Here is a 24,786-nt window from a genome sequence, read left to right as displayed (position 1 = left end):
AGCCAGGTATAACTGAAAACACAGGGGCTGGGCGGTGGCACTGGAGGTAAGGTGCCTGCCTTGCCTGCGCTAGCCTAGGACGGACCGTGGTTCGATCCCCCGGCGTCCCATGTGGTCCCCCAAGAAGCCAGGAGCAACTTCTGAGCGCATAGCTAGAAGTAACCCCTGAGCGTCACAGGGTGTGGCCCAAAAACAAAAAAAAACAAAAAAACAAAAAAAATAATAATTATTATTATTATTATTTTGGTTTTTGGCCACACCCGGCATTGCTCAGGGGTTACTCCTGGCTGTCTGCTCAGAAATAGCTCCTGGCAGGCACGGGGGACCATATGGGACACCGGGATTCGAACCAACCACCTTTGGTCCTGGATTGGCTGCTTGCAAGGCAAATGCCGCTGTGCTATCTCTCTGGGCCCAAGAAATTAAATTATTAAAAAAAAAAAAAAAGGCATCAGGGTCAGAGCAATAGCACAGCGGGGAGAGCACTTGCCTTGCATGCAGCCAACTTGGGCTTGATCCTCAACATCCCATATGGTTCCCTGAGCACCACCAGGAGTGATTCCTGAGTGCAGAGCTAGGAGTGACTCCTGAGTGCCACTAGTTTAGGTGTGCCCCCCCCCAATAAGGCAGGTCTAGGGTGATGGGTGATTCTGGGGGTGAGGTCAGTGAGGAGGGGGCCTGGTCTGGGTCCTGCGGGGTGAAGAGCTGCAGGACACACTGTGGGGGCAGCGCCTAGGCCAAGGGGCCACCTTAGGCCACGCTTGGGGTCAGGGTGACACAGGACGACCTCAGGCAGGGGACTTTCAGCATTGTCACCTGTTCCGTGGCAGGACCAATATGTGAGAACCAACATGGAGCTAGGTCCAGACAGGGCAGGCCCCTGGTTCACTGCTTGGTGACTAAGCTATGTGGCTGGTTGTTTTCCCAGGGAGGTGTCTGTGCACGGGAAATTAAGGGGAAAGTGTCTGTCCATAGACACTTGAATGAGGTTCCTGTGCCAGGTTGGTGGATGCCATCCCCTTACCAGACATGGAACAAAGCGGTTAAGGCGCTTGCTCAGCACGTTCCTGAATCAGGTTTGATTCCCAGTCCCCTCTATGGTCCACTGAGTGATCCCTGAGTACAGAGCCAAAATAAGTCCTAAGCACTGCCGGGTTTGACCCCCAAACCAAAATAAACAAATTTCAAAGAAGAAAGGTCCCAGTCTGGGTTGGAGCCCACATCTGACCACATTTGACCTTCATAGCCTTTTAAGGACCCTTTCTCCCAATAAAGTCACAGTCGGGTCTGACTGAATCCATCCAAAGGGTGTAGCTGCGGGTGGGTGCATAGTTCAGCCCCCCACAGAGGCTGAAGAGGATAAAGGATCTGAGGGAGTGACCAGATGCAGCAGCTCCCACCTCCACAGTCAGGCAGAGCTCCAGAGCCAGGGACTGAAAGGAGGAGAGGGGTGAGACGGGTAGTGGAGGGTGACAGCGTAAAATCTAATCTGGAGGTGAGTGGGGTGAAGGTTGGGTTTTTCTTGGGGGCACTGAGGAGGGTGCAGGGGAGGGCGCTGGGACATGAGAGTGAGTTAGGGCTGGGACAGGTTAATAAGCTTGGATCCAGGGAGCAATCACCACTCAAGGCTAGGGTCCTCCACTGCTTCCCATCCTTCACTCTGCATTCTTTAGGGTCCTGCTCCAGGTCCTTGGGGCTCCTATCCCAGGTGCCCTAAGAGTACACTGTTAAGGTTGTGTTTGGTTGTTTGCGGTGTTGAATGAGCTCACATCCTTATAGTGAATGGACAGTGGCAATGCATGGCGGCTGGATTTTTACATCAGTGTAGACTCAAGGGGTACCACCAAAGGTATCCAGACCCAAATGGCCAAGACCCCCCAAAAAGTTCTCAGAGCCTTCCCCATTCTCACCCCCAGATGCTGACCTTGAACCCACCTTCTGTGTCTTCCTGCCCACCTCCCTTTAACACTTGGGCTGCACCTGGCCGTGTTTCCAGAACTGCAATCTTGTGCTCAAGGCCTTTGAGGTTCCGTGCTATCTCCCCAGCTCCTTCTTTTTTGTTGTTTTGTTGTTGGTTTCAGGGCCACACCTGACTGCTCAGGGGCTACTCCAGACTCTGGGCTTTGGGTTGCTCCCAGTGGTGCTTGGGGGACCAAGCCTTCTGGCCATCCTTCTGCACGCTCAGCCCTATCAACTGTCTCTCTAGCTGGTTTTTGAAACCTGATGTGAAAAGGAGGGAACGGGTCCCCTAAGGTTGGGAGTACTTTGGTGCAGGATCTGCTCTGTTGGGTGGCCCCACCCCCCCAGGCCCTGGAGGGGCCCTGAGGGCCATAAGATCAGGAAGGGCGTGGGGGACATGCCAGCCAGCTGGGGCACAGTCTTAGGGTGTATCGCATCCAGAGCGGGGGTGGGGGGGGCCCACATTACACAACTCTGTTACAAAACATGTTCACTGGATCCCCGCTTTTCGAGTGCTCTGACTCCCACCAGCCTTATCAAGTGTCTCTGTACTCTGCACCCCTGCAGAGGGGGCAGGGTTGAGGGGTTGTGAGTCAGGGGAGGCAGAGTTCAGGGTCAAGTAAAGGGTGTAGGGTCGTCTTCATGGCAATGGAAAGTGAGGGTCAGGAGTCAAGGTTAGAAGGGTCTAGGACCAGGAGGGAGAAGAGTGACCATGGTGATGAGGTTATTGAGGGGTCAGGCCAGCACACCCTGAGACCGTCTCTGGGAGCTTCAGTTGCTGCCGCTGTGACCCCGTTTCTGGTCAGCTCTTAGCTTTTCTGACAATATTATAGTGCAGAGTGAAGAGGGCTGTTGGGGTCTTCATACCCCTTCCCCCGACGCTCCCTGGGTCTCTGAATCTTAATGTGGTTCAACCCGGAGGTCGAAGCTAAGGCTGAATCAGTTAGAGTCGAGGTGGCCCAGCTCTGAGCCTGGGGCCTAGGCTGAACCCTGGAGTGAGGCAGAGCGGGAAAGAGGTGGGCTGGGCTCAAGGGTGCTGAATCACACCCTGTGTGCCCGTGATGAAGCCCTTTGGGGATGCAGTGCCCCGTCCCCTCTAGGCCCACTCACAGTGGAAAATGTGCCTCCCCGAAACCTGGGGTGGCCGCGCCCTGTGCCCTGCACCCCTGCAGTGCTGGTTTCTCTCCATCACCTGTCCAATGCTGGGAGCATGGGTGGGGAGGCACATGGCCTGAGCCATGTTTGGGGATTGATAGGGCAGGAGATGAGACATAATGGAGGTGGCAGAGGGCCAGGGGCAAATGGGGTTGGGATGTGGGGATGGCCAGTGAGTCCTTCTCACCCCACTTTCACCCACACTGTTCTCCAGAAATAAGAATGTCTAAGCCCCTGGAGGCCGAGAAGCAAGGCCTGGACTCCCCGTCAGAGCACACAGGTAGATGGGGACAGGTTGGGGGGTGAGGTGGGATGGGGGGGTCTCAGTTGCAACTGACTTTTTCTCTTCTCTCTACAGATTCTGAGCGAAATGGACCAGACACTAATCATCAGGTCTGGGGTCAGGGGGGTGAAGGGACAGTAGGGGTGTGGCAGAGAAGTGGGGAAGTGGGAGGCAGGGTGTCAAGACTGGCTTTGCCTCACTGCCCTAGCCTCACTCTGCTTCTCTTTGCAGAACCCCCAGAATAAGACTGCCCCATTCTCTGTATCCCCAACTGGCCCCAGCACCAAGGTAAGCCCCCCCCCCCAATCCACACAGCTGGGTTGGGGGGCCCCAGGCCTAGGGCAACACCGAGGCCAAGGCCCCTCCCACCCTAGCCTGTGACTCACCCCACTCCTTCCCCTTCCCTGGTGGGGGGGCTGGCCAGGGAAATCCCCCCCGGAGCCCCAGAGTGCTGAACAACAGGAAGCCAGGGTCCGCCCCCATCCCAACTTCCCTGACCCAAAGAGGGGACTGTTCCCTGCCCCCCCCCCAACATACAGACCCAGGGCCCATCCCAGGAAGCTGGGGTAAAGGAGGTTAGGCAGGTTTGTGAAGGAGGATGCTGATCCCCAGTGCCCCCTAGGGATCACGGTCCTCTCTAGGTCCCTATCCTGGAGAGGGCTTCTTAGGTTCCACTTCAACAAGGGGGCTCTCTGGGGTCCAATCCCCAAATTCAGTGACTTGCAGAAAATGATCTGATCTCTGCCCAGCAGAGAGGGCATTGTGCTGCACTCCCCACCTGTGGCCTCTGCTCTCAGTGCTCAGCAGGATCTTGTAGCTTCTTCCCCAGCAACTTTACTGTGGGAATCAGGCACGAGGGGCTCTTGATCACCCTCCCCAAAAGTTCAGCCACTGAAGTGGTGTCTCGGTCCTTACACTTGGGGTATCTCATAATTCACTGCTTCACCTTCGTTATTAGCTGTTCCCCAATGGCTTTGAGGTCACCACTCTGTAAGGGCAGGTTCGGCCGCACCCACCAATAGTACTCACATGAGAATTTCCTTCATTGGTTTTCCAATGAAATTGGCTGCTGTGGAAAGTGGAGGGCCGAGATGCAGACAGGATATGGCTGGCCCAGGTCCCCACTAGTACCCCACCTTTCCAACAACTGAAATCAGCTTTTTTTTAATGGAAAATTTTTAATAGAATGGAAAAGTAGACTCATTCGACATGGAAATGAAAGCAGAGTTAAAGCACACCCTGAGCCCTTGGCCTGCTGAGGGCCAGAACCTGAGCCCTTCCCCCAGCTGGCACAGGTTCAGGGGTACAAGCTGGGTGGGGGCGGAGCTGGGCGCCCCAGAGTCTCTGCTAAGGCAGAGCCAGCTGTTCCCCCGAGACCGGATGGTCCCCACTTTTCCCGAAAACCACCAGCTGTCGTCTTCAGTAGCCCCATTGGTCTTTAGCACCCAACCAAAACGTGGGTGCATTCACGGGGCCCTAAGCACCCCGCCTGCTACTCTGCTTCACACAGCTTCACACTGCCTGGCACCCCTGAAACTGATATTCAGGTCCAGTCCTTTCCGTCCCCCAATCCCATCTGTTCCACATGCTGCATGCTGAGCTGTAGGTGCAGTGCACCCTCTTCTGCTGCTCCTCTGCAAAGGGGTTCTGCCCCATGGGGCTGGAGGGGGACCTCAGTGTCCCTCCCCATGATTCCTTTGCCCATAAGACTTGTTTGTTCATTTTTAGACCTACTCCTGGCAGTGCTCAGGGATTACTCCTGGCAGTGTTCAGAGGACCATGTGTGATCCCAGGGAGCAAAATGGGGTTGGCCATATGTAAGGCATGCATTGTATCCCATTTTATGTCTTCCACCCATTCAGACTTTTGGGGTCACACCTAGCAGGGCTCAGGACCACGCATTGTTGAGGATCCAGCCTGGATCTTTCCACTGTGATTCAGCCCTTTGAACTTGCTCAGACTCCCCTTTGAGTATTTAGGGGAACTCTCACCAATCAAGAGCTCAGCCTAGGCCTGGGTCTGACGTTTGGCGCCCCCATATCCCAGGCAGGGACTTAGGGGGCAGGAGCTGGAGGTGAAGCTGACGAGGCAGCCCCTCGGACACATTCATCAGAGGGGGCTGTGCTGTCACCCCTTCTGAGTGCAGATTCTGAAATAAGTCATCGGAGCAAAGCAGCTGGGACAGGCTCTGCCATAGCCCATCCACACTGCCCAGTCCATACCCGCCATTGTTCATATTGCCCCATCCACACCTGCCACTATCCTCACCTCCATCATCCACACCCATCATTGTCCACATCTCCCCTGTCTACACCACTATCCTCCATAACATCCTATCTATACTTCCCCTATCCATGCTGACTGTATCTCTTCTACCACCACTCCAGTACCAACCCCACCGCCTCCCTAGCCCCTGGGTAGTGACTTAGTGTTTTAAATAGTCCAAATCCAGTTCAGTGAGATGGTGCTGGGATTAAGTGCTTGCTTTGCCCTCAGGCCATCACAGTTGGAACCCCTGTTTGTTTCCAAGAACACAGCCAGGGGTGACTTCTGAGCATTGAGTAGGTCTTGAGCACCACTAGATGTGCCCTCCCCCAATAATGTAGTGCTCCACTAACCAAAAGCTGGAGCAGATGGGGTGTCTGGCCCAGAAACCCCTCACTGGTGGTGCTGGGGCCCCACTTGGCATTGTGAGCCCACACAGGGAAAGGCCTCAAAGGCAGCCCTCTTGAGTGGAGTGCAGGGATGTCACCTACCTGAAATCAGGGGGAGACTGGGGCCAAGGCTGTCCAGGGAAGTGGCCGGAGCAATAACACAGTGGTAGGGTATATGCCTTGCCCATAGCCAACTCAGGACAGACCTGGTTCAATTCCCACCATCCCATATGGTCCTTCGAGCCTGCCAGGAGTGATTTCTGAGCGCATCTAGGAGTAAGCCCTCAGTGCTGCCGGGTGTGACCCAACCCCCTCCAAAAAAAAGGCTGTCCAGGGCAGGGCCCTCTCCCCTCCCCACCCCTTCCCTCTTGCGCCGAGCCAGGCCCCAGTGCCACCCACATGCCCTCTCTTTGGTTCACAGGTGGGCATTCTCTCTGGCCTCCACTTAACATTCTGGGGTCCCGGACCCTGCCTCTCTCCCCCCCAGATCAAGGCTGAAGATCCCAGTGGTGATTCAGCCCCCGCCGCCCCCCCGCCCCCCCAGCCAGCTCAGCCTCACCTGCCACAGGCCCAGCTCATGTTGACAGGCAGCCAGCTCGCGGGGGTAAGTGCTGGGGCCGCGGGTATTAGGGAATGCCCAGGCCGGCCGCCTCCCCTCTGACTCTGGGTTATAGTCGGGCTCCCACAGGGCCAGGCTGCCCGCTGCGCCCACTTTTGTCCAGGCTCCTGCACTAACTGCCCTCTGCCTTCTCTGCTCTCTGCACCTGCCACTGCCTGCAGCTCACAGCCCTGATGCCTGCACAACAGCAGCTTCTCCTGCAGCAGGCGCAGGCCCAGCTCCTGGCCGCAGCCGTGCAGCAGTCCACAGCCGCCGCTGCTGCCGCCGCCGCCTCCTCCTCCTCTTCTTCCTCTTCCTCCTCCTCCTCTGCCTCCTCTTCTGCCTCGCAGCCCCCTGCCTCCTCTGGGGGAGGCGACTTGCCACCACCGCAGCCTGCCAGCCAGCCCCCCGGGACCCCCCAGCTCACCTTGTCCCAGCCCATCCAGCTCACAGCACAGGTAAGGGCTGGGGGAGTGGGCACTCCCGCTCTCAGAAGACATGGGGGCAGAAGTGGGAGCCTGAGGGGGCTTTGTTCTCACCTCCTACCACATGCCGGGCCTGCCCTCAGAAGCTAGAGAGGGTCCAGAGGGATAGTTCAGGGTTAAGGTACTTGCCTTGTGATCAGCTGACCCTCATTCCATCATCATGGCCACAGAGTGCCCCCAAACACCACTAGAGGTCTGAGCACTCACTGTTGAGTGAGGCCCAACCAACATCCCCAAATGAAGGCCCCATGAGAGTTAGTAGGGGGTTAATATGCCCGCCTCCATCCTACCCACCCCAGCTCCATCTTGGGCAGCTCATCTGGTTTCCTGAGCGTCACTGAGTGTGGTCCCCAAACTGAAGCCAGATGATGATGATGATGACAATGATATAATTGTATAGAGAGGGGCCAGAGAGATAGTACAGGGCATTTGCCTTGTATGCAGCTGACCTGAGTTTGATCCCCAGCATGCTATATGGTCCCCAGGCCTGCCAAGAGGGATCCCAGACTAATCAAAGTAGATAGATTTCCCTTCTGGTCAGGACACTGTCCCTGGGGGAGTCCCCACGGGATCACATTTGAAGGGGGTTGCAATTCAAAGATCTTCCTAAGAAAGGGCCTGTTCTCAGGGGTCAGAACATCTCAAGTATCCTATTGGGGTATCCAGTTCGATCTGTCACACGGGATGGACAGCATGGGTGGGAGAGCCCAGCAGGAGGAACTGCTGTCTCTTGCCCCCTCCCCTGCCCAGGCCACATCATGCTGGAACCTGGTTCCCTGAGCCCCATTCCCAGTCACTAAAGTCTTGAGGTGTCCCTGGTGCCCTGCAGGGATCCTGTGGAATCTCTTGCACCCCTCCACCCTGACACACAGTGATTCCCTAATGCAGAGCCTGGTTCCAGGCACCAGAGAACTGTCCATGGATGTTCTGGGACATATGTCACCAGGAGGCCCCCACCTCAGGACCATCCTCCCTTATTCTGGATCTTTCCCCTAATTGGCCTGGCCCTGCAGCCCTGAGGCCTTTGCTACTTGCTGCCAAAGGGACCCTCAGTGTCTGACTCACCCACAGTGGGAGGTTCCCTTTGTACCAGGCCCTGAGCCAGTGCAGACACTCTGAACCCACCAATTCCCATGGCCAGGGTGCCTAGGGGAAGTGAGTTTTCTACCTGGATCACCCCTTGAACAGCCAGGCAGCTGGGCAGGCAGGATCCCCCTGAAGGCCTGCAGGGTCCTCCAAATCTCCCTCCAGAGCCAGGAACTTGGCCTGTCACCCACAGGCCCTTAGTGGGTCCCACCCAAGGCTGCCTCTCCTGGCTTTTACCTCTTCTACCTCATAGCTGCTCCCTCTTCAGCCTTTAAGCCTTAGCTCAGACCACACCTCCAGGAAGTCCTCAGTGACTTCCCTCCCTTCTGCTGGCTTGAATTCTGGCCTCTGACTTCCCCTGGGGGCCTCAGTAGATGGGTAGGGGCCACAGTCCTAACCCCTCTCCCCCACTGTGCCTCCCTCCCCAAGACTGAGGAAGCCCATTGAGATTCAGGTAGACAGGGCAGCCAGTGCACTCTTCAAACATCCACTCCCCAACCCCTTCTGCCCCCTGGCCTTGCCCCTACTTTCCTTGTCCTCAGCAAGTGGGCAGCCCTTTGTTGTCTAGCCTGCAATTCCTGACTCCATTCTCCTAACAGAACACAAATGTGGACACCAAGTGGGCACATTCCCATTGCCCTAACCGCCACCCACCCCTGGCCCTACCTCCCTCATCTATAGCTTCTCCCTATCACTGGCCCAGGTAGGCGTTCAGAGGAAGGACTCTGGCCCTTCAGGAAACCCAAAACAATAAACAAAGAACCACACACATAGAATGTTTTCCTTGTGGGCCCGGAGAGATGGCACAGTGGTGTTTGCCTTGCAAGCAGCCGATCCAGGACCAAAGGTGGTTGGTTCGAATCCCGGTGTCCCATATGGTCCCCCGTGCCTGCCAGAAGCTATTTCTGAGCAGACAGCCAGGAGTAACCCCTGAGCACCACCGGGTGTGACCCAAAAACTAAAAAAAAAAAAAAAGTTTTCCTTGGGCCAAAGTGATAGCACAGTGTTGTAGGACACTTGCACTTGGCTGACCTGAGACGGACCCAGGTTCCATCTCCAGCATTCCATATGGTCCCCTGAGCCTGCCAGGAGCAATTTTTGAGTGCAGAGCTAGGAGTAACCCTCGAGCGATGTCAGATGTGGCCCAAAAACAACAACAACAACAACAACAAAAGTTTTCCTTTAAGTCATGAAAGTGAGAACTAGGAAAATATTTACCTCAGGCTGGGGTGATAGGACAGCAGGGAGGTCTGTGAAGGACAGAAGTTGACATTTTGTCTATTTCAGGTGAGTGGGTATAGTGGGCAGTACTGGGGGCACATACAGTGCCAGAAGTAGAACTGGGGCTGCTACATGAAACGCATAACTCGGTCCCTTGAATTATTCCCCTGCTTTGGTGTTTTTGGTTTTGACTTGATTTTTCTGTTGGTTTTTGTGCTATACCATATATGAAGCTGGGGAATGAACCTGAGTTGCAAGACAAATGCTCTGCCTACTATACCATCTCTCAAGTCCCTAAAATATCTATTATTAAAGAAGAGCCAGGCATTTGCCTTGCAAGCAGCTGACCCAGGATGGACCGCAGTTCGATCCCCCAGTGTCCCTTATGGCCCCCCAAGCCAGGAGTGATTTCTGAGTCATAGCCAGGAGTTATTCCTGAGTGACACGGGATATGGCCCAAAAAACAAAAACAAAAAAAGAAGAGCCGAGAGATAGTACAACAGAGAGGGTGCTTGTCTTGCATGTGGCCAACATGGTTTCAATCCCCAACACCTGTATGGTCCCCGAGCACTGTGAAGAGTAATTTCCGAGTGCAGAGCCAGAAGAAACCCCTGGGCACCAAGAAAGAAAGAAGGAAAAAAATGAGGAAGAAAGGAAAGAATAATAATTTTTTTTTTGGTCACACCCGGCCGTGCTCAGGGGTTACTCCTGGCTATCTGCTCAGAAATAGCTCCTGGCAGGCACGGGGGACCATATGGGACACCGGGATTTGAACCAACCACCTTAGGTTCTGGATGGGCTGCTTGCAAGACAAACACCACTGTGCTATCTCTCCGGGCCCAGGAAGAATAATTTTAATGTCACAGTCAGTAGAATTGGGGGTAGTCCCTCCCCATGAAGGAAGAAAGGAAGGAAGGAATGAAGGAAGAGAAAGGAAAGAAAGAAGGAAGGAAGGAGGAAAGAAAGAGGGAAAGAAGGAAAGAGAAAGAAAGAAAGGAAGGAAGAATAACTTTAAGTGTCCCAGTTAGTAGAGTTGGGGGCAGTCCCTCTCCAGGCCATTCCAGCAGGCTGGTTAGGAAGGGCTCAGGCAGAGAAGGGATAGAGCTCAGGGTCTCACACCTTGCGCCCTTGCTCTCCCTGGGCAGATCTTTGAGTTCTTTTCTCACAACAGGGAGCCAGTGAGTCAAAGAGAAAAAGTTAATACTAATAGCCACAGGCGAGTCTGCTGACCAACAGGTTGGTGGCATTACAGCTCCTGATGATCTACTTTGTGGATCTGCCACATTTGCCAGTCCTTCCTGGTCTCCTGAGCATCTGGTTGCTGAGGTGCTGCAGAGGAGGTAGTAGGGTTTGGGGGAGCTGAGTCATCGGGAACTTGATGGTGTGTATTGTCAGAAGAGGGTGAGAGCGGCCAGAGAGATAGCACAGCAGTACGTCATTTACCTTGCATGCGCCTGACCAGGGACAGACCCAGGTTCAATTCCCAGCATCCCATATGGTCCCCTGAGTCTACCAGGGCCGATTTCTGAGCACAGAGCCAGGAGTAATCCCTGAGTGCTGCTGGGTACGGCCCAAAAACCAAAAATAAATAAGTACGGGACTGGAGAGATAGCACAGTGGTAGAGCGTTTGCCTTGCACGTGGCCAACCCAGGAGATGGTAGTTCAATTCTAGGCATCCCATATGGCCCCTGAGCCTGCCAGGGGACATTTCTGAGCTCAGAGTCAGGAGTAATCCCTGAGCACTGTCGGATGTGACCCAAAAATTAAAATAAATAAATAAATAAGTAAATAAATAAATAAACCTTAAAAAAAAAAAGAGGGTGAGAGGGGCCGGAGTGATAGCACAGTGGTAGGATGTTCGCTTTGCATGTAGCCGACCCAGGACCGACCTAGTTTGATCTCTGGCATCCCATATGGTCCCCGAGGCTGCAAAGAATGATTTCTGAGCACAGAGCCAGGAGCAACTCCCAAAAGAAGAGGATGGGAACATGAAGTCCAATAGGGCACCCCTGGAGTTTGGGGATACTCTAAGGGGTTCCCCGATGGCACAAGGAGCCAGTGTTTCAGAGAACAAGTGGTGATAACATGACTCACCTTCAGCCTTCGTGAAGAGTTACACACTTTTCTCAGGGCAGAATTTGGCCCTCACCCACAGGTACTCAGGGCTTTCCTGACCCTGGTCAGCAGTGACCCCTGCCAGTGCTCAGGAGCCCCTGTGCAGTTCCTGGGGGTTGAATCTGGGTCTTCAGCATACAAGACAATACCATAGTCTCTCTGGGCCTTTGTCCTGGTTATTTGTTTGGTTTTGGTTTGGGGCCACACCCAGCAGTGCTCAGGGGTTACAATCCTGACAGTGCTCACAGTACCATATGGTACTAAGGATCCAACCTGGGTCTGACAGTCCTGTCAGACCTGTTATTTGACCTGATATTTCAGTTTGGAGTTTAAGTCTGATTTCACTCTTTCACCCCCAATCTTTGGTCAAGATTCCAGCTGCGGGAAGAACGGGTGGGAGGGGCGCTAAAGCAGCTTTGATCCATGAACTGTGTCTGCAGGCTCCTGGCTGGGCGGATCCAGGCTCTCTGAGGCCTCGAGGAGCAGCAGCACTGCCTGCCCCGCTGCACCCCACCTTTCACGTGTCTTAGGCCAAGGCTTCCTGACACTAACTATCCCAGCTCTGACATAACTGCCCGCAGCTGGCATCATGCGCCCCCAAGTGGCTTCAGACCCACCGACTACTCTCACTGGTGAAGCTATGGCGCCTCCTATCGACGAAGCACCCTCTGGCTGGCTTTAGTCTAACATGCGTCTCCAAGGTGCCACAGGGCCACCTATCTGAAAGAGGAGGGAGGGATTGTGCTCTCCTGGAAATAAAACAAGAAGCCGATCACGGTTGAGAAGAGCAGACAGGGAAAAGGGAAGACTTCTCAGAGCGAGTTTTGGGGGGCTCTCTGTGGAGAGGGGGGAGTTTACAGGCAAGGCCCAGCAGGGACTTTTGTTTGGTGATTCAGTAACAGGAAGTGGTCTGAGTAACTGGATTGAAGTTAAGGGGAGAGTGGTGTCTGGGTGAGGAAGGAGAGGCAAGTGGAGAGCCAGGTTGGGGTAGAGGGACCATGGAGAGGAGTCACAAGGGGCCAGAGCACAGTGACCAACCCGGGAAGGACTCGGTTCAATTCCTGGTATCCCACATGGTCCCCCGGCCTGCCAGGGGCAATTTCTGAGTGCAGAGGCAGGAGTGAACCCTGAGCACCACTGGGTGTGGCCCCAAAACCAGTCAATCAATCAATAAAGTTTAAAAAAAATTGTATCACAAGAGCCCTCCTCGCTACAAACCACCCCCAGAAGGTTCAGCAGATAGAATTGGGGGGGTGGGTTGTGGGAGGTGTCTGTGAAGTTGGATGTGAACAAAATTCAGTCTTCTTTGTATTTGGTTTTGTTTTGGGGGGGCCACACCCAGTGGGTGCTCAGAAGTTACTTCTGGCTCTGAAATCACTCCTGGTGGTCCTTAAGGGACCCTATGGGATGCCGGGGATAGAACCCAGATTGGTTGTGTGCAGGAAAACCTGCTGTACAGCCCCAAGTTCTGTCTTGATGTTTATTATTGAGCTAATCTATACTCTGGCAGCATCTTAGCTGCAGAGATCAATAGCCTGAGTAGGCCTTAAAGTTTGTCTGCTGTGGGACACACAGATCATTCCACTGTGTCACCATCTCTGGAACTGTTGTTTCAATATTGCAGATAATAGGGGAGACAATACCGGGGTTAAAGCTCTTGACTCATTTTTCACTGAGCTGGATACAATCTCCGGCATCCTATATGGTCCCCTGAGCACTATCAGGAGTGATCCCTGAACATAGAGCCAGGAGTAAGCCCTGAGCACCACCGGGAGTAGCTTCAAATCAAACAAAAACCATCAGTAGTTCAAAGGAAATCTAGGCATTGTGCTTAGGAATCACAGTTGCATCAGAGCAGCTTGATAGGATGGAGCATTAGGACTTCAGAGCTACCTCTGGATAGCAGCCAGAGAGAAGTGGGCAATGTGACCATAGCACTCAGGTTGCTTGTCAGGGGTCACATCTCTTTTTGTGGGGCTGCAATGTGGCTGGAAATGAAACCCCACACAGAGTTGAGCTGCCAAGGCTGCAGTTGGCATGTAGGGGCCACCAAGGATTTGATTTTACTTTTATTTCAGGGGAGGGCCTCAGGACCCTTTTAGCAGTTCTCAACCTACTGGGCAGTGATAACCTGAGCTGCCCTGCCAATGCGGGGAGACGTCCAGGCTCATTTTCAGTTGTGTAACTATAGTTGGTGTTTGGGGTCTGTGTGGTGATGAGAATCAAACTAGGGTCTACTGCATGTGCCTTCACCCCTCTGCCTCTCTTGAGCCCCAACTCTGGGATTTGAATATCATTGCCTTAGTGGGAATCCAAAAGGAGGAAAGACTTTTATTTACAATTTGTGTGTGTGTGTGTGTGTGTGTGTGTGTGTGTGTTTGGGTCACACTCAACAGCACTCAGGGGTTACTCCTGGCTCTACACTCAGAAATCAATCCTGGCAGGCTCGGGGGACCATATGGGATGCCGGAATTCAAATCACCGTCCTTCTGCATGCAAGGCAAACCACCTTACCTCCATGCTATCTCTCTGACCCCTTGGTTTTTATTTATTTTTTGGTTTTGGGGTCACACCCGGCAGTGCTCAGGGCTTACTCCTGGCTCTATGCTCAGAAATCGCCCCTGACAGGCACGGGGGACCATAAGGGATGCCGGGATTTGAACCACTGTCCTTCTGCATGAAAGGCCAATGCCTTACCTCCATGCTATCTCTCTGGCCCCTTGGTTTACATTTTTTTGTTTTGCTTTTTTGTGTGTGTGGTTTTTGGGTCACACCCAGCAGTGCTCAGGGGAAACTCCTGGCTTCATGCTCAGAAATTGCTCCTGGCAGGCACGGGGACCATATAGGAAGCTGGATTCGAACTGATGACCTTCTGCATGAAAGGCAAACGCCTTACCTCCATGCTATCTCTCTGGCCCCTAGTTTACATTTTTAATACAATTATTATTTATTTTATTTAGGAGGGTCTCCCCAATAGTGTTTAAAATGTCCAGGTGCTCTGGGTCCAAAGAGATAGCACAGCGGTAAGGCCTTTGCCTTGCATGCAGAAGGACAGTGGTTTGAATCTCGGTGTCCCATATGGTCCCCCGAGCCTGCCAGGGGTGATTTCTGAGCATTGTGGGGTGTGACCCAAAAACAAACAAACAAACAAAAAAAGTCCAGGTGCTCTCCTGGCAATACCAGCCCAGCTGTGCAGGTCAGAGACCAATGGGGATTAAACTCAGAATCTTTGCATGCAGAGCATGCTCACCAATTTTTTTTTTTTTGACTTTTGAACCATACCTCTATCCCCATTTACTTTGTGTTTGGGCCAGACCAGATGGTACTCAAGACTTACCCCTTAGTCTGTGCTTGCAATTACTCTTGTCAGGGTGCAGGAGACCATATGGATGACCCAGGATTAGAACTAGAATCCACAGCATCCAACTGCCTGACCTCCTCAACTCTCTGGCTTCTGGTTTGTTTTTGTAAAATATATGATTTGGAAGCCAGAGAGAGCATAAAGTGAGGATATTTGCCTTAAACATGGCTAACCTGGTTTTCGGTCCCTGGTACCCCACATATTTCCCTGAGCTCTGCCTGGACTGATCCCTGTGCACAGTGCCAGGAATAAGTCCTGAGACTGCTGGGTATGGCATGAAGAAAAGAATAAAAAAAATGAAAACCCAAATAAACCTCTTATGGTCTGTGAAACTAAAAGATGATGTAAATATTTTTTGTTTTTTGTTTTGGGTTTTGGGTCACACCTGGCAGTGCTCAGGGGTTACTCCTGGTTATCTGCTCAGAAATAGCGCCTGGCAGGCACGGGGGACCATATGGGATGTCAGGATTCGAACCAACCACCTTAAGTCCTGGGTCAGCTGCTTGCAAGGCAAACGCCGCTGTGCTAGATGATGTAAACATTTGATCCAGGAAGGAAAGTCATGGCGAGAGTTCTCTTGGGGTGGTGGGGAGTCAACCAGACTTAGAAACCCATCAGGGTGCCCTCATCCTCGGGGCTGGCTGTTCCATGCTTGTTCCTTTCTGTTTAGCATTAGGCTGCTTTGTGAGGTACCCCAGGGTTTGGGGGTGCAGTGCAAGGTCCCAGACTCAGCGGTCTCACTCCCTGTCCACCCTCTTGCAGGACATACAGCAGCTCCTCCAGCTTCAGCAGCTGGTGCTCGTGCCAGGTCACCACCTCCAGCCTCCCGCTCAGTTCCTGCTGCCGCAGGCCCAGCAGAGCCAGCCAGGTATGACCTGTGGCCCTCTGCCTTCCTGCGCCGGTCCATTACCCCCTCCTTACTCACTCTACTGTCCCCTTGTTTTCCCAGGCCTGCTACCGACACCAAATTTATTCCAGCTACCTCAGCAAACCCAGGGAGCTCTTTTGACCTCCCAGCCCCGGGCCGGGCTGCCCACACAGGTGAGTGACCATTGAGGACGAGGCTGGGACTAGGGATTGGGGGTTGGGTGGCTATTTTCTCCCCATATGGCCCTCACCCCCCCCCCAATATAAGAAATTTCCAGAAGTTCTTAAATCCCCAGCTTCTCTAAACAAATTGGAAGCTCTAGCCCAGGGCTCTGCCATCACTTAGTGCCATTTTAGGGTCTTTCTATTCCCTCCCCTTGCCCGCCCATGCCCTCTGCTATTTAGCTTCGACTTCACTCAGAATCTCTCATGGCTCTAAGGATTCCCAAGTTCCCTCCTATCATATTTTAATCAGGCCCTTTCAAAATATGTAGGAACTGGGGTTAAAGAGATAGTTAGTGGGTAGGGCATTATGGCCAACGAGGGGTTCAATCCCTAGTATCCCATATGTTCCCTCAGGCAATATCAAGAGTACTTCCCAAGTTCAAAGCCAAGAGTATCCTCTGAGCATTGCCAGGTGTGGCAAAAAAAAAAAAAAAAAAAAAAAAAAAAAAAAAGGAACTATTGCAGAAAAGCCAGACAGTTTAGGGACTAATGCAGTGCTTAGCTATACTTTGAAACTGTGAAATTCAAAGTATTCAGTAAATCAAGTTCTTCTTGTAATGTTGGCACCAGGAGGTGAGGTGACTTGGTGCATGATTCTCTTTATTCTCTTCTTTGACATCTGTGCTTTACTGAGATCTGGGGATGTGTCCAATTATGGGGTAATGCCTTGACTCAGAAAGGAGGTCACCTTGCCCATGATATATGCTCTGGATAGTCTTCCTAAAATCTGAAAAAATAAAATCTGAATCCCAAAACATGCACAGCCCCAGGCATTTGGATTATTGATTGAAATTCTGTGAGATCAAGAGCTAGAGAGATAGTACAGTGGGGAAGGCATTGGCCTTGCACATGGCCAATCTAGGTTCAATCTCCAGCATCCCATATAGTCTTCCAAGCACTGCTGGGGATACTCTTGAATGCAAAGCCAGGAGTAAAACCCCCCACAAAGTATTTGTGAGACTCAATTATTGAACTTACCACCTGCTTCAGAACTTTCATTTCAGGGAAGTGAGGTATTTCTGGGACAGCACTGGCTTCTTTGCAAAAGGTGCTCCCTAGGGGCCCAAAGCAGTGGCACAGTAGTAGAGTGTTTGCACGCAGCTGACATAAGACTGACCACGGTTCAATCCCCTGGCATCCCATTTGGTCCCCCAATCCAGGAGCGGTTTCTGAGCACATAGCCAGGAGTAACCCCTGAGTGTCACCGGGTGTGGCCCGAAAACAAACAAAAAAAAAACTGCTCCCCAATGTCACCCCACTTCCACTCAGCCCATCTGGTTAACAAACCTATTAAAAACAGCGACTGGAGGGGCAGGGCGGTGGTGCTAGAGGTAAGGTGCCTGCCTTGCCTGCGCTAACCTTGGACGGACCGCAGTTCGATCCCCCGGCGTCCCATATGGTCCCCCAAGCCAGGAGCGACTTCTGAGCATATAGCCAGGAGTAACCCCTGGGCGTCACTGGGTGTGGCCCAAAAACAAAAACAAAAACAAAAAAAAAAAAACAGCGACTGGCAGGGGCCAGAGAGATAGCATGTAGGTAGGGTGTTTGCCTTGCATGGAGAAGGACGGTGGTTTGGATCCCGGCATCCTGTATGGTCCCCCGAGCCTGCCAGGACTGATTTCTGTGTGCAGAGCTAGGAGTAACCCCTGAGTACTGCCGGTGTGACCCAAAAACCAAAAAAAAAAAAAAAAGAAATACAAACAAACAAACAAAACCCCCCCAAAAAACAGCGACTGGCTGGGGGATCAGAGCAATAGTACATCAGTAAGGCATTTGCTTTGCATGTGGCCGACCTGGGACGGCCCCGGGTTTGATTCCTGGTATCCTATATAGTTCCCCAAGCGTGCTGGGAGCGATTTCTGAGCACAGAGCCAGGAGTAACCCCTAAGCACCTCCAAGCGTGACCCAAAAACCAAAAAGCCAAAAATCAAAACAGCAACTGGAACTTAGTCTTCTACAAAGTCCCTCCTCACATACAGACTTCCTATTCTTTCTCTCCTACTTTTCACTAAACTTTTTTTACCTTCTTAAAAAAAAAGTGACTGGAAGGGCTGGAGTGATAGTACAGCAGGGAGGGCACTTGCCTTGTATATAAATGACCTGAGTTAGATCCTCAGCATCCCATATAATCCCATGATCATCACCAAGAGTGATCCATGAGCACCGAGCCACGTGTGAAACCTGAGCATTGTCAAGTGTGCCTTCCCTCTCAAAACCAGTGACAGGGCTTGAGAGTATGGTAGTTAAAGAAAGCACTTGACTTGCTTGCAGCCAACCAGGGTTTTATCCATGGCACAGTAGGGTCCTCCAAGCCCTCCCTGAACAAAGAGTCAGGGCATCACTGAGTCAGCCCTGAGCACTTCCGGGTGTGGCACAAATACAAAAATGAAACTAGAGGTGATCAGGACTTACTCTTGGCAGGGCTTGGGGACCTCATATGGTGCACAATGATCAGACCATGTGGGCTGTGTGCAAGGCAAGTACCTTACCCACAATATTGTCTCTCTGTCTCTCCCAGACAACTTTTCCTTTATTTTGAATCTATACCTTTTTCGGAGGGGAAGGGAGCCTACAGTTATAACCCATTGCACAGGTATTATTCCCAACTCCCTCTGTGAGTGAAGAAGGGCATCACCAGCTTGCAAAGTGCTCATTAGGTACTCATTAAGTGTCTCAGGCCCTGCAGTCTTCACTTTTTTTTTTTTTTGGTTTTGGGTCACACCTGGTGGCGCTCAGGGATTACTCTGGCTCTGTGCTCAGAAATCGCTCCTGGCAGGGGGGGGGGGGAGGGGACACGACGACCATATGGGATGCTGGGATTCAACCTCTGTCTGTCCTGGGTCAGATGCATGCAGGGCAAATGCCCTACCGCTGTGCTATCTCTCTGGCCCCCAGTCTACACATTTTAAGCCAAATGCTCCCGGTGAGCTGAGCAGACTCATCCTGCGAGGGAGAAATTGAGGTTCAGGGTGTCAGGAGGCTAGCCCGAGTGATTCAGAAATGCCGTGGCAGCGGCCATCCTGGCCATCCAGGCCCCCAGCTGCAGCAGAGATCCAGGGGCACCTGCTGGGAACCTGCAGGAGGACTTAGCGCTAGGCAGTGAGGGCATCCTCAGGAGGCCGCCGAGTTTAATTCCGATGGAGAATGAATGAGGGGCTGCCTGGGGCAGCTGGCAGCGGGTCCAAAGGGACAGACCACTGTTGTGCCCCATCCGGGCCCTTGGTCCTGTCCACCATATCCAGCCTCGACCTGCCTAACAGTCCCACATCCACAGCCCCCCAAATGCTTGGAGCCACCATCCCACCCCGAGGAGCCCAGTGACCTGGAGGAGCTGGAGCAATTTGCCCGCACCTTCAAGCAACGCCGCATCAAGCTGGGTTTCACGCAGGTAAGCAGTGAGTGGGACCAGCAGGTGGGTGTGGGCATGGTCTCTTGTGGGCGTGGCTTATCTTTGTCTGGATTTCTGGGTGGACGTAGTCTGTCAAGAGCAGAGTGTGGTTTTCCTTGTCTTGGTACTGTCGGGCATGGTCAGCTGGTGAGCTGGATGAGCCCGACCCTGACCACCATCCCATCCCTGTCCACGGGTCCAGGGTGACGTGGGCCTGGCCATGGGCAAGCTCTATGGCAACGACTTTAGCCAGACAACCATCTCCCGCTTCGAGGCCCTCAATCTGAGCTTCAAGAACATGTGCAAACTCAAGCCCCTCCTGGAGAAGTGGCTCAACGACGCAGGTGGGCCTGGGTAGGGGTTGGGCAGGGCCTGTACACGGGGAGACAGTGGGGGGAGGCAAGGCACCGGCTCACACCCATCTCTCTCCTCCTGGCACAGAGACGATGTCTGTGGACTCGAGCCTGCCCAGCCCGAACCAGCTGAGCAGCCCCAGCCTGGGTTTCGACGGGCTCCCAGGCCGGAGGCGCAAGAAGAGGACCAGCATCGAGACAAACGTCCGCTTCGCCTTAGAGAAGAGTTTCCTAGCGGTGAGGTCCCACTTCTAAGGGCCTCCCTGGGGAGACAGGACTGTGGGAGGCCCTGGCTAAGGTGCCCTTTTCCCCCAGAACCAGAAGCCTACCTCAGAGGAGATCCTGCTGATCGCCGAGCAGCTGCACATGGAGAAGGAGGTGATCCGCGTCTGGTTCTGCAACCGACGCCAGAAGGAGAAGCGCATCAACCCCTGCAGTGCCGCCCCCATGCTGCCCAGTCCCGGGAAGCCGGCCAGCTATAGCCCCCACCTGGTACACAGAGCCCTGTTGGGGCTAAGGCACAAGCTCCTGGCTTGTTTGCAGGGCCTAGGGCAGAGGCTGGGAGAGCCGCCCATGGGTGGAATGAGCAGGTGCCTAGGGACATACTGTGGGGTCTCTGTGTGGCGTGTCCATCACCCAGAACACACAGCAGTATAGTGGCTGCAGGGGACAGGATAGATAGGGGACAGAGCAGATGCACACTCAGAAGGGGCACCATCCCATGAGGTCTGGCACCATCACTCTGGGCTCTGGCATCCTCATGCCAGGGTCTGGCATGCAGCAGAGGGAGGCACAAGGCCTCAGGGATCCTCCCTTCCCACAGGCATCAGGAACATGACAAGTTTACCAGTCATGGGAACGAGCCAAGGGACCCAAGTATGGGGCCAGAGAGATAGTACCTAGGTTAAGGCACTTGTTTGCATGTGGCCACTCCCAGTTGATCCTTGACATTACATGGTCCCCACCAAGAACATCCCCTGAGCAGCCAGAGTACAGCAAGTTGTGGTCTGTGGTCCCTAAACCCCCAAACACACCCTCAAGGGATGGAGACAGGGAGCCCCTAAGGCAGGGTGTGTGGGCCATGGAGACCCTCAGGTGTGATGGTAGGAATTGTACCTTACTGTGTATGAATGGGGGTGTAATGGGAGCTGGACACCCCACTTGCATGCTAGGAATTTTAAACCTGAGCTTAAGGTGGGAGGAGCTAAGTGGCGGTGTTGAATGAGGACAGAGAAGCTCCTGGGGCAGAAGGGAGGCTGAGGCTGGAGGCAGGAAAGCTGAGTAAGGGCTGTGGTGGTCCCAAAAGACGAAGCATCAGACACGAACACGCCTTATCACCTCTTGGCCCCTTCACTGCCGGCATGGGTCACTCAACTTCTCTGCACTCCTCCCACCTCCACTCTCAAAGAGCAGAGCCCACAGCCTCTGGCCAGGCTCATGAGGCCGAACCAATAGGCAGGGCAGTTTGGTTACCAGTTCCCCAGCATTTCCAATGGCACCAAAATGCAACCTGCCCAGAGCCTTAATCTAGCAGCAACAGAGGAGATGGGGGCACTCCAAGAGGGCCCATGGAGTCCAGAGAAGCTTCTCTGGGTGCTTGTTCCCCAAGGCCTTTTGCCCGTCCATCCGGAAGGCAGGGAGTACTGTGGGGTCCTGCAGAGTCAGTGGTCTGACCTGTCCTTTTCCTCCCTCCCTAGGTTACACCGCAAGGGGGCGCCGGGACCTTGCCGCTGTCCCAAGCTTCCAGCAGTCTGAGCACAACAGGTGAGGGGGGTGCTGAAGATTTGGGGGGCTGGGGGAGCAGCTCTGGGGACCACAGCAGTCTCCCCCTCTGCTCTGTGATTTCCTGAGAAAAAGGCAGTCTGTGGGCTCGAGAGGTAGTGCCAGACTAAAGTGCTTTACCTGCATGTGGGAGATCCTGGTTCAAACTCTGGTACCACATGGTCCCCAGAACATCATGGGGTATGACCTTAGAGGCCCCCTAGCACCACAGGGGTGGCCCCATCAGTGAATTCCTGAGAAAAAAGTTTGCTGCTGAAAGGAGGTGCACTTGGGTCCTGTTCCTGTTCTCCCAAATTCTGAGTCTCAGTTGTGCCACCAGCAACATTTGTAGATGAACAAGCAAGTATGCACTCACTTTGCACCCAGCACCCTCTTCCTGGGGCAGGGCATGTGAAGCATCCTGTAAATAAATATCATCCCTGCTGTGAAACAGAGGCCCCAGAGACCTCTCCAGGCTGGGCTGAGCCTGGAACATTCATTTCCCCAGGCACGGAGGGTGGGCCCAGCGCTGTTTTAAACTCCCCCCCCTCCAGCCCCCACACCCATTCAGTTCTCTGAAGCAGGGCTCTAGAAACTCAGCTCGGAAGAGGGAAAGTGAAGGCACGGACTGGGGCACCCCAGTGGCAGGGATTGTGGCCTGGCCCAAGGCTAGACTCAGAGCCTGGAGCACATCCCGAGTCCCCGCCGCACCCCGGACTGGCCGTTAGAGGGAGCCACAGGTCTGGGTCTCCTGGATGCAATTGTTTTGTTGTTGTTGTTGTTTGTTTTGTTTTTGGGCCACACCCGGTGACGCTCAGGGGTTACTCCTGGCTATGCGCTCAGAAGTCGCTCCTGGCTTAGGGGACCATATGGGACGCTGGGGGATGGAAGCGCGGTTCGTCCTAGGCTAGCGCTGGGCAAGGCAAACAGACACCTTACCTCTAGCGCCACCGCGCGGCTCCTGGGTGCAATTCTTAATTATTTATTTATCTATTTATTTATTGGTTTTGGGGTCACATCCGGCAGCACTCGGGGGTTACTCTTGGTTTTGTGCTCAGAAGTCGCTCCTGGCAGGCACGGGTGACCATATGGGATGCCGGGATTTGAACCACCGTCCTGCATGCAAGGCAAACGCTCTACCTCCATGCTATCTCTCTGGCCTCCTTGGTGCAATTCTTAATTATTTATTAGTTTTTTGGGTCACACCCGGCGACACTCGGGGGTTACTCCTGGCTCTGCGCTCAAAAGTCGCTCCTGGGCCCGGAGAGATAGCACAGCGGCGTTTGCCTTGCAAGCAGCCAATCCAGGACCAAAGGTGGTTGGTTCGAATCCCGGTGTCCCATATGGTCCCCCGTGCCTGCCAGGAGCTATTTCTGAGCAGACAGCCAGGAGTAACCCCTGAGTGTGGTCCAAAAAACCAAAAAAAAAAAAAAAAAAGAAGCGCTCCTGGCAGGTTCGGGGGACCATATGGGATGCCGGGGATTCGAACCAATGTCTGTTCGAATTAGCTGCGTGCAAGGCAAACGCCCTACCGCTGTGCTGTCTCTCCAGCCCTAAAAACGTGCAATTCTGATCTGTGCCTGGGACGGGGTGTTCTGTGTTCTGGTCTGGGTCTGGGCCTGGGTCGGGGTGCAGGGCTGGCTTGCGGGGTGCGAGCCCCGCCGGCACTGCTCTCACAGCAGGAGTCCCCCATCCCACCCCACGGAGCAAAGGCACAGAGGCAGGGCCCGGGGGAAACGACGCGGGGCGGCAGCTGCAGACTCGCGTGTCTCTCTCGGCAGTTACTACCTTATCCTCAGCTGTGGGGACGCTGCACCCCAGCCGGACAGCCAGCGGGGGCGGGGCCGGGGCCGCGCCCCCCCTCAATTCCATCCCTTCCGCCACGCCCCCATCCCCGGCCACCACCAACAGCACAAACCCCAGCCCTCAAGGCAGCCACTCGGCGATGGGCTTGTCGGGTCTGAACCCCAGCACGGGGTAAGTGGGGCGCAGGGAGGCGCGGGGCGCACAGCGGCTGCGGGCGCTTGCGGGGCGGGGAGCTGGGCGCTAACCCTCTGCCTTGCCTCCTGCAGAAGCACAATGGTGGGGTTGAGCTCGGGGCTGAGCCCGGCCCTCATGGGCAACAACCCTCTGGCCACTATCCAAGGTGCGTGCCGCCTCCTGCCTCTCCTCCTCCCCCACTCGCTGCCCTCACTGCCTCGCTTGCCTGCTCTGCACCCCCTGGCCTTGGGGGAAGGTGTGAGGGGCGCCGACGGGGGTGGGGGGCCCTGCGGGCAGCCGGGGGGCGGGGGGGGGCTATCCACCTGCTGGGGACAGGCCGCAGGAAGGTGCCCAGCCCGCCTTTCTTCCTCCCGCTGCAGCCCTGGCCTCTGGTGGAACCCTGCCCCTTACCAGCCTTGACAGCAGCGGGAACCTGGTGCTGGGGGCGGCCGGCGCGGCCCCCGGGAGCCCCGGCCTGGTGACCTCGCCACTCTTCTTGAACCACGCGGGGCTGCCGCTGCTCAGCGCCCCGCCAGGCGTGGGTTTGGTCTCAGCGGCAGCGGCGGCCGTGGCGGCCTCCATCTCCAGCAAGTCTCCTGGACTCTCCTCGTCCTCCTCGTCGTCCTCCTCGTCGTCCTCCTCTTCGTCCTCCTCCACGTGCAGCGAGGCGGCAGCACAGACCCCCGGAGGCCCCGAGGCCGGCTCCAAGCCCGAGTGAGGGCGCCTCCAGCCTCCCCCCTCCTCCTCTGACCCCTTCTTCAGCTCCCCCCAGCCTGGAAACGAGGTCGAGCAGTCGGGGGACAGACACGAAGGGTCCTCGGAGCAGGAGTGACCAGGGAGGAAAGACCAAAAACAAACAAAAAATACAAAAACCAACCAACCAAGAAGAAAAAGAAACCAACAGAAAACCAAAAATAATCACAGCAGAAACCAGCTGCCCCAAAAGAACCAGCGGTGAAAAACAAACCAAAAACAACCCTGAACCCCCATCCCCACTAAACCCACTGAACCAAAAACCAGTCACGAGCCAGACCTCAGCGTGTACCCCTCCCCTCACTGCTACGACACCAAATATGAACCCAGCCAGGCCGGGAGCCTTGGCCTCTGGACTTCAGCCGGGCCGAACTGGGGGGCCAAGCCCCACCTTGCCGCCCTCAGTGGAAACCCGAGAAGGAAAAGAGAAGGTGCCAGCCTTCTTGCCCCCGGCCCCCGCCCTGGGCCCGGAAAGACAGGGCACAGCCCAGAGGCGCAGGGAGGGCCAAGCCACCTAGCAAATGTTCTTTTCCGGAAGGTA

At 54.4% G+C, this 24,786-nt stretch overlaps 2 protein-coding genes across 2 annotated transcripts in view; one reads left to right on the top strand and one right to left on the bottom strand.

The window, feature by feature from the left end:
• The window catches only part of POU2F2 (POU class 2 homeobox 2), a 68,083-nt gene extending 43,734 nt beyond the window's left edge, over positions 1–24,349 (top strand). Inside the window, exons 2-16 of the mRNA XM_049787158.1 lie at positions 3,329–3,394; positions 3,473–3,507; positions 3,629–3,685; positions 6,539–6,655; positions 6,832–7,107; positions 15,681–15,786; positions 15,868–15,959; positions 19,285–19,398; positions 19,601–19,742; positions 19,840–19,988; positions 20,067–20,243; positions 21,449–21,515; positions 23,294–23,489; positions 23,585–23,658; positions 23,873–24,349. Of these exons, the coding sequence (XP_049643115.1) occupies positions 3,329–3,394; positions 3,473–3,507; positions 3,629–3,685; positions 6,539–6,655; positions 6,832–7,107; positions 15,681–15,786; positions 15,868–15,959; positions 19,285–19,398; positions 19,601–19,742; positions 19,840–19,988; positions 20,067–20,243; positions 21,449–21,515; positions 23,294–23,489; positions 23,585–23,658; positions 23,873–24,210 (2,006 nt within the window). The 3' untranslated portion in view covers positions 24,211–24,349. The remainder of the gene's footprint in view (positions 1–3,328; positions 3,395–3,472; positions 3,508–3,628; positions 3,686–6,538; positions 6,656–6,831; positions 7,108–15,680; positions 15,787–15,867; positions 15,960–19,284; positions 19,399–19,600; positions 19,743–19,839; positions 19,989–20,066; positions 20,244–21,448; positions 21,516–23,293; positions 23,490–23,584; positions 23,659–23,872) is intronic.
• The window catches only part of CIC (capicua transcriptional repressor), a 356,202-nt gene that overhangs the window by 165,963 nt on the left and 165,453 nt on the right, over positions 1–24,786 (bottom strand). The gene's annotated exons all lie outside the window — the stretch shown is intronic.

Source organism: Suncus etruscus, chromosome 14 (genome assembly GCF_024139225.1).
Source record: "Suncus etruscus isolate mSunEtr1 chromosome 14, mSunEtr1.pri.cur, whole genome shotgun sequence".
In the NCBI taxonomy this organism is placed as follows: domain Eukaryota; kingdom Metazoa; phylum Chordata; class Mammalia; order Eulipotyphla; family Soricidae; genus Suncus; species Suncus etruscus.
The sequence above is the reverse complement of the archived record's forward strand: the minus strand, read 5'-3'. Positions and strand labels throughout refer to the sequence as shown.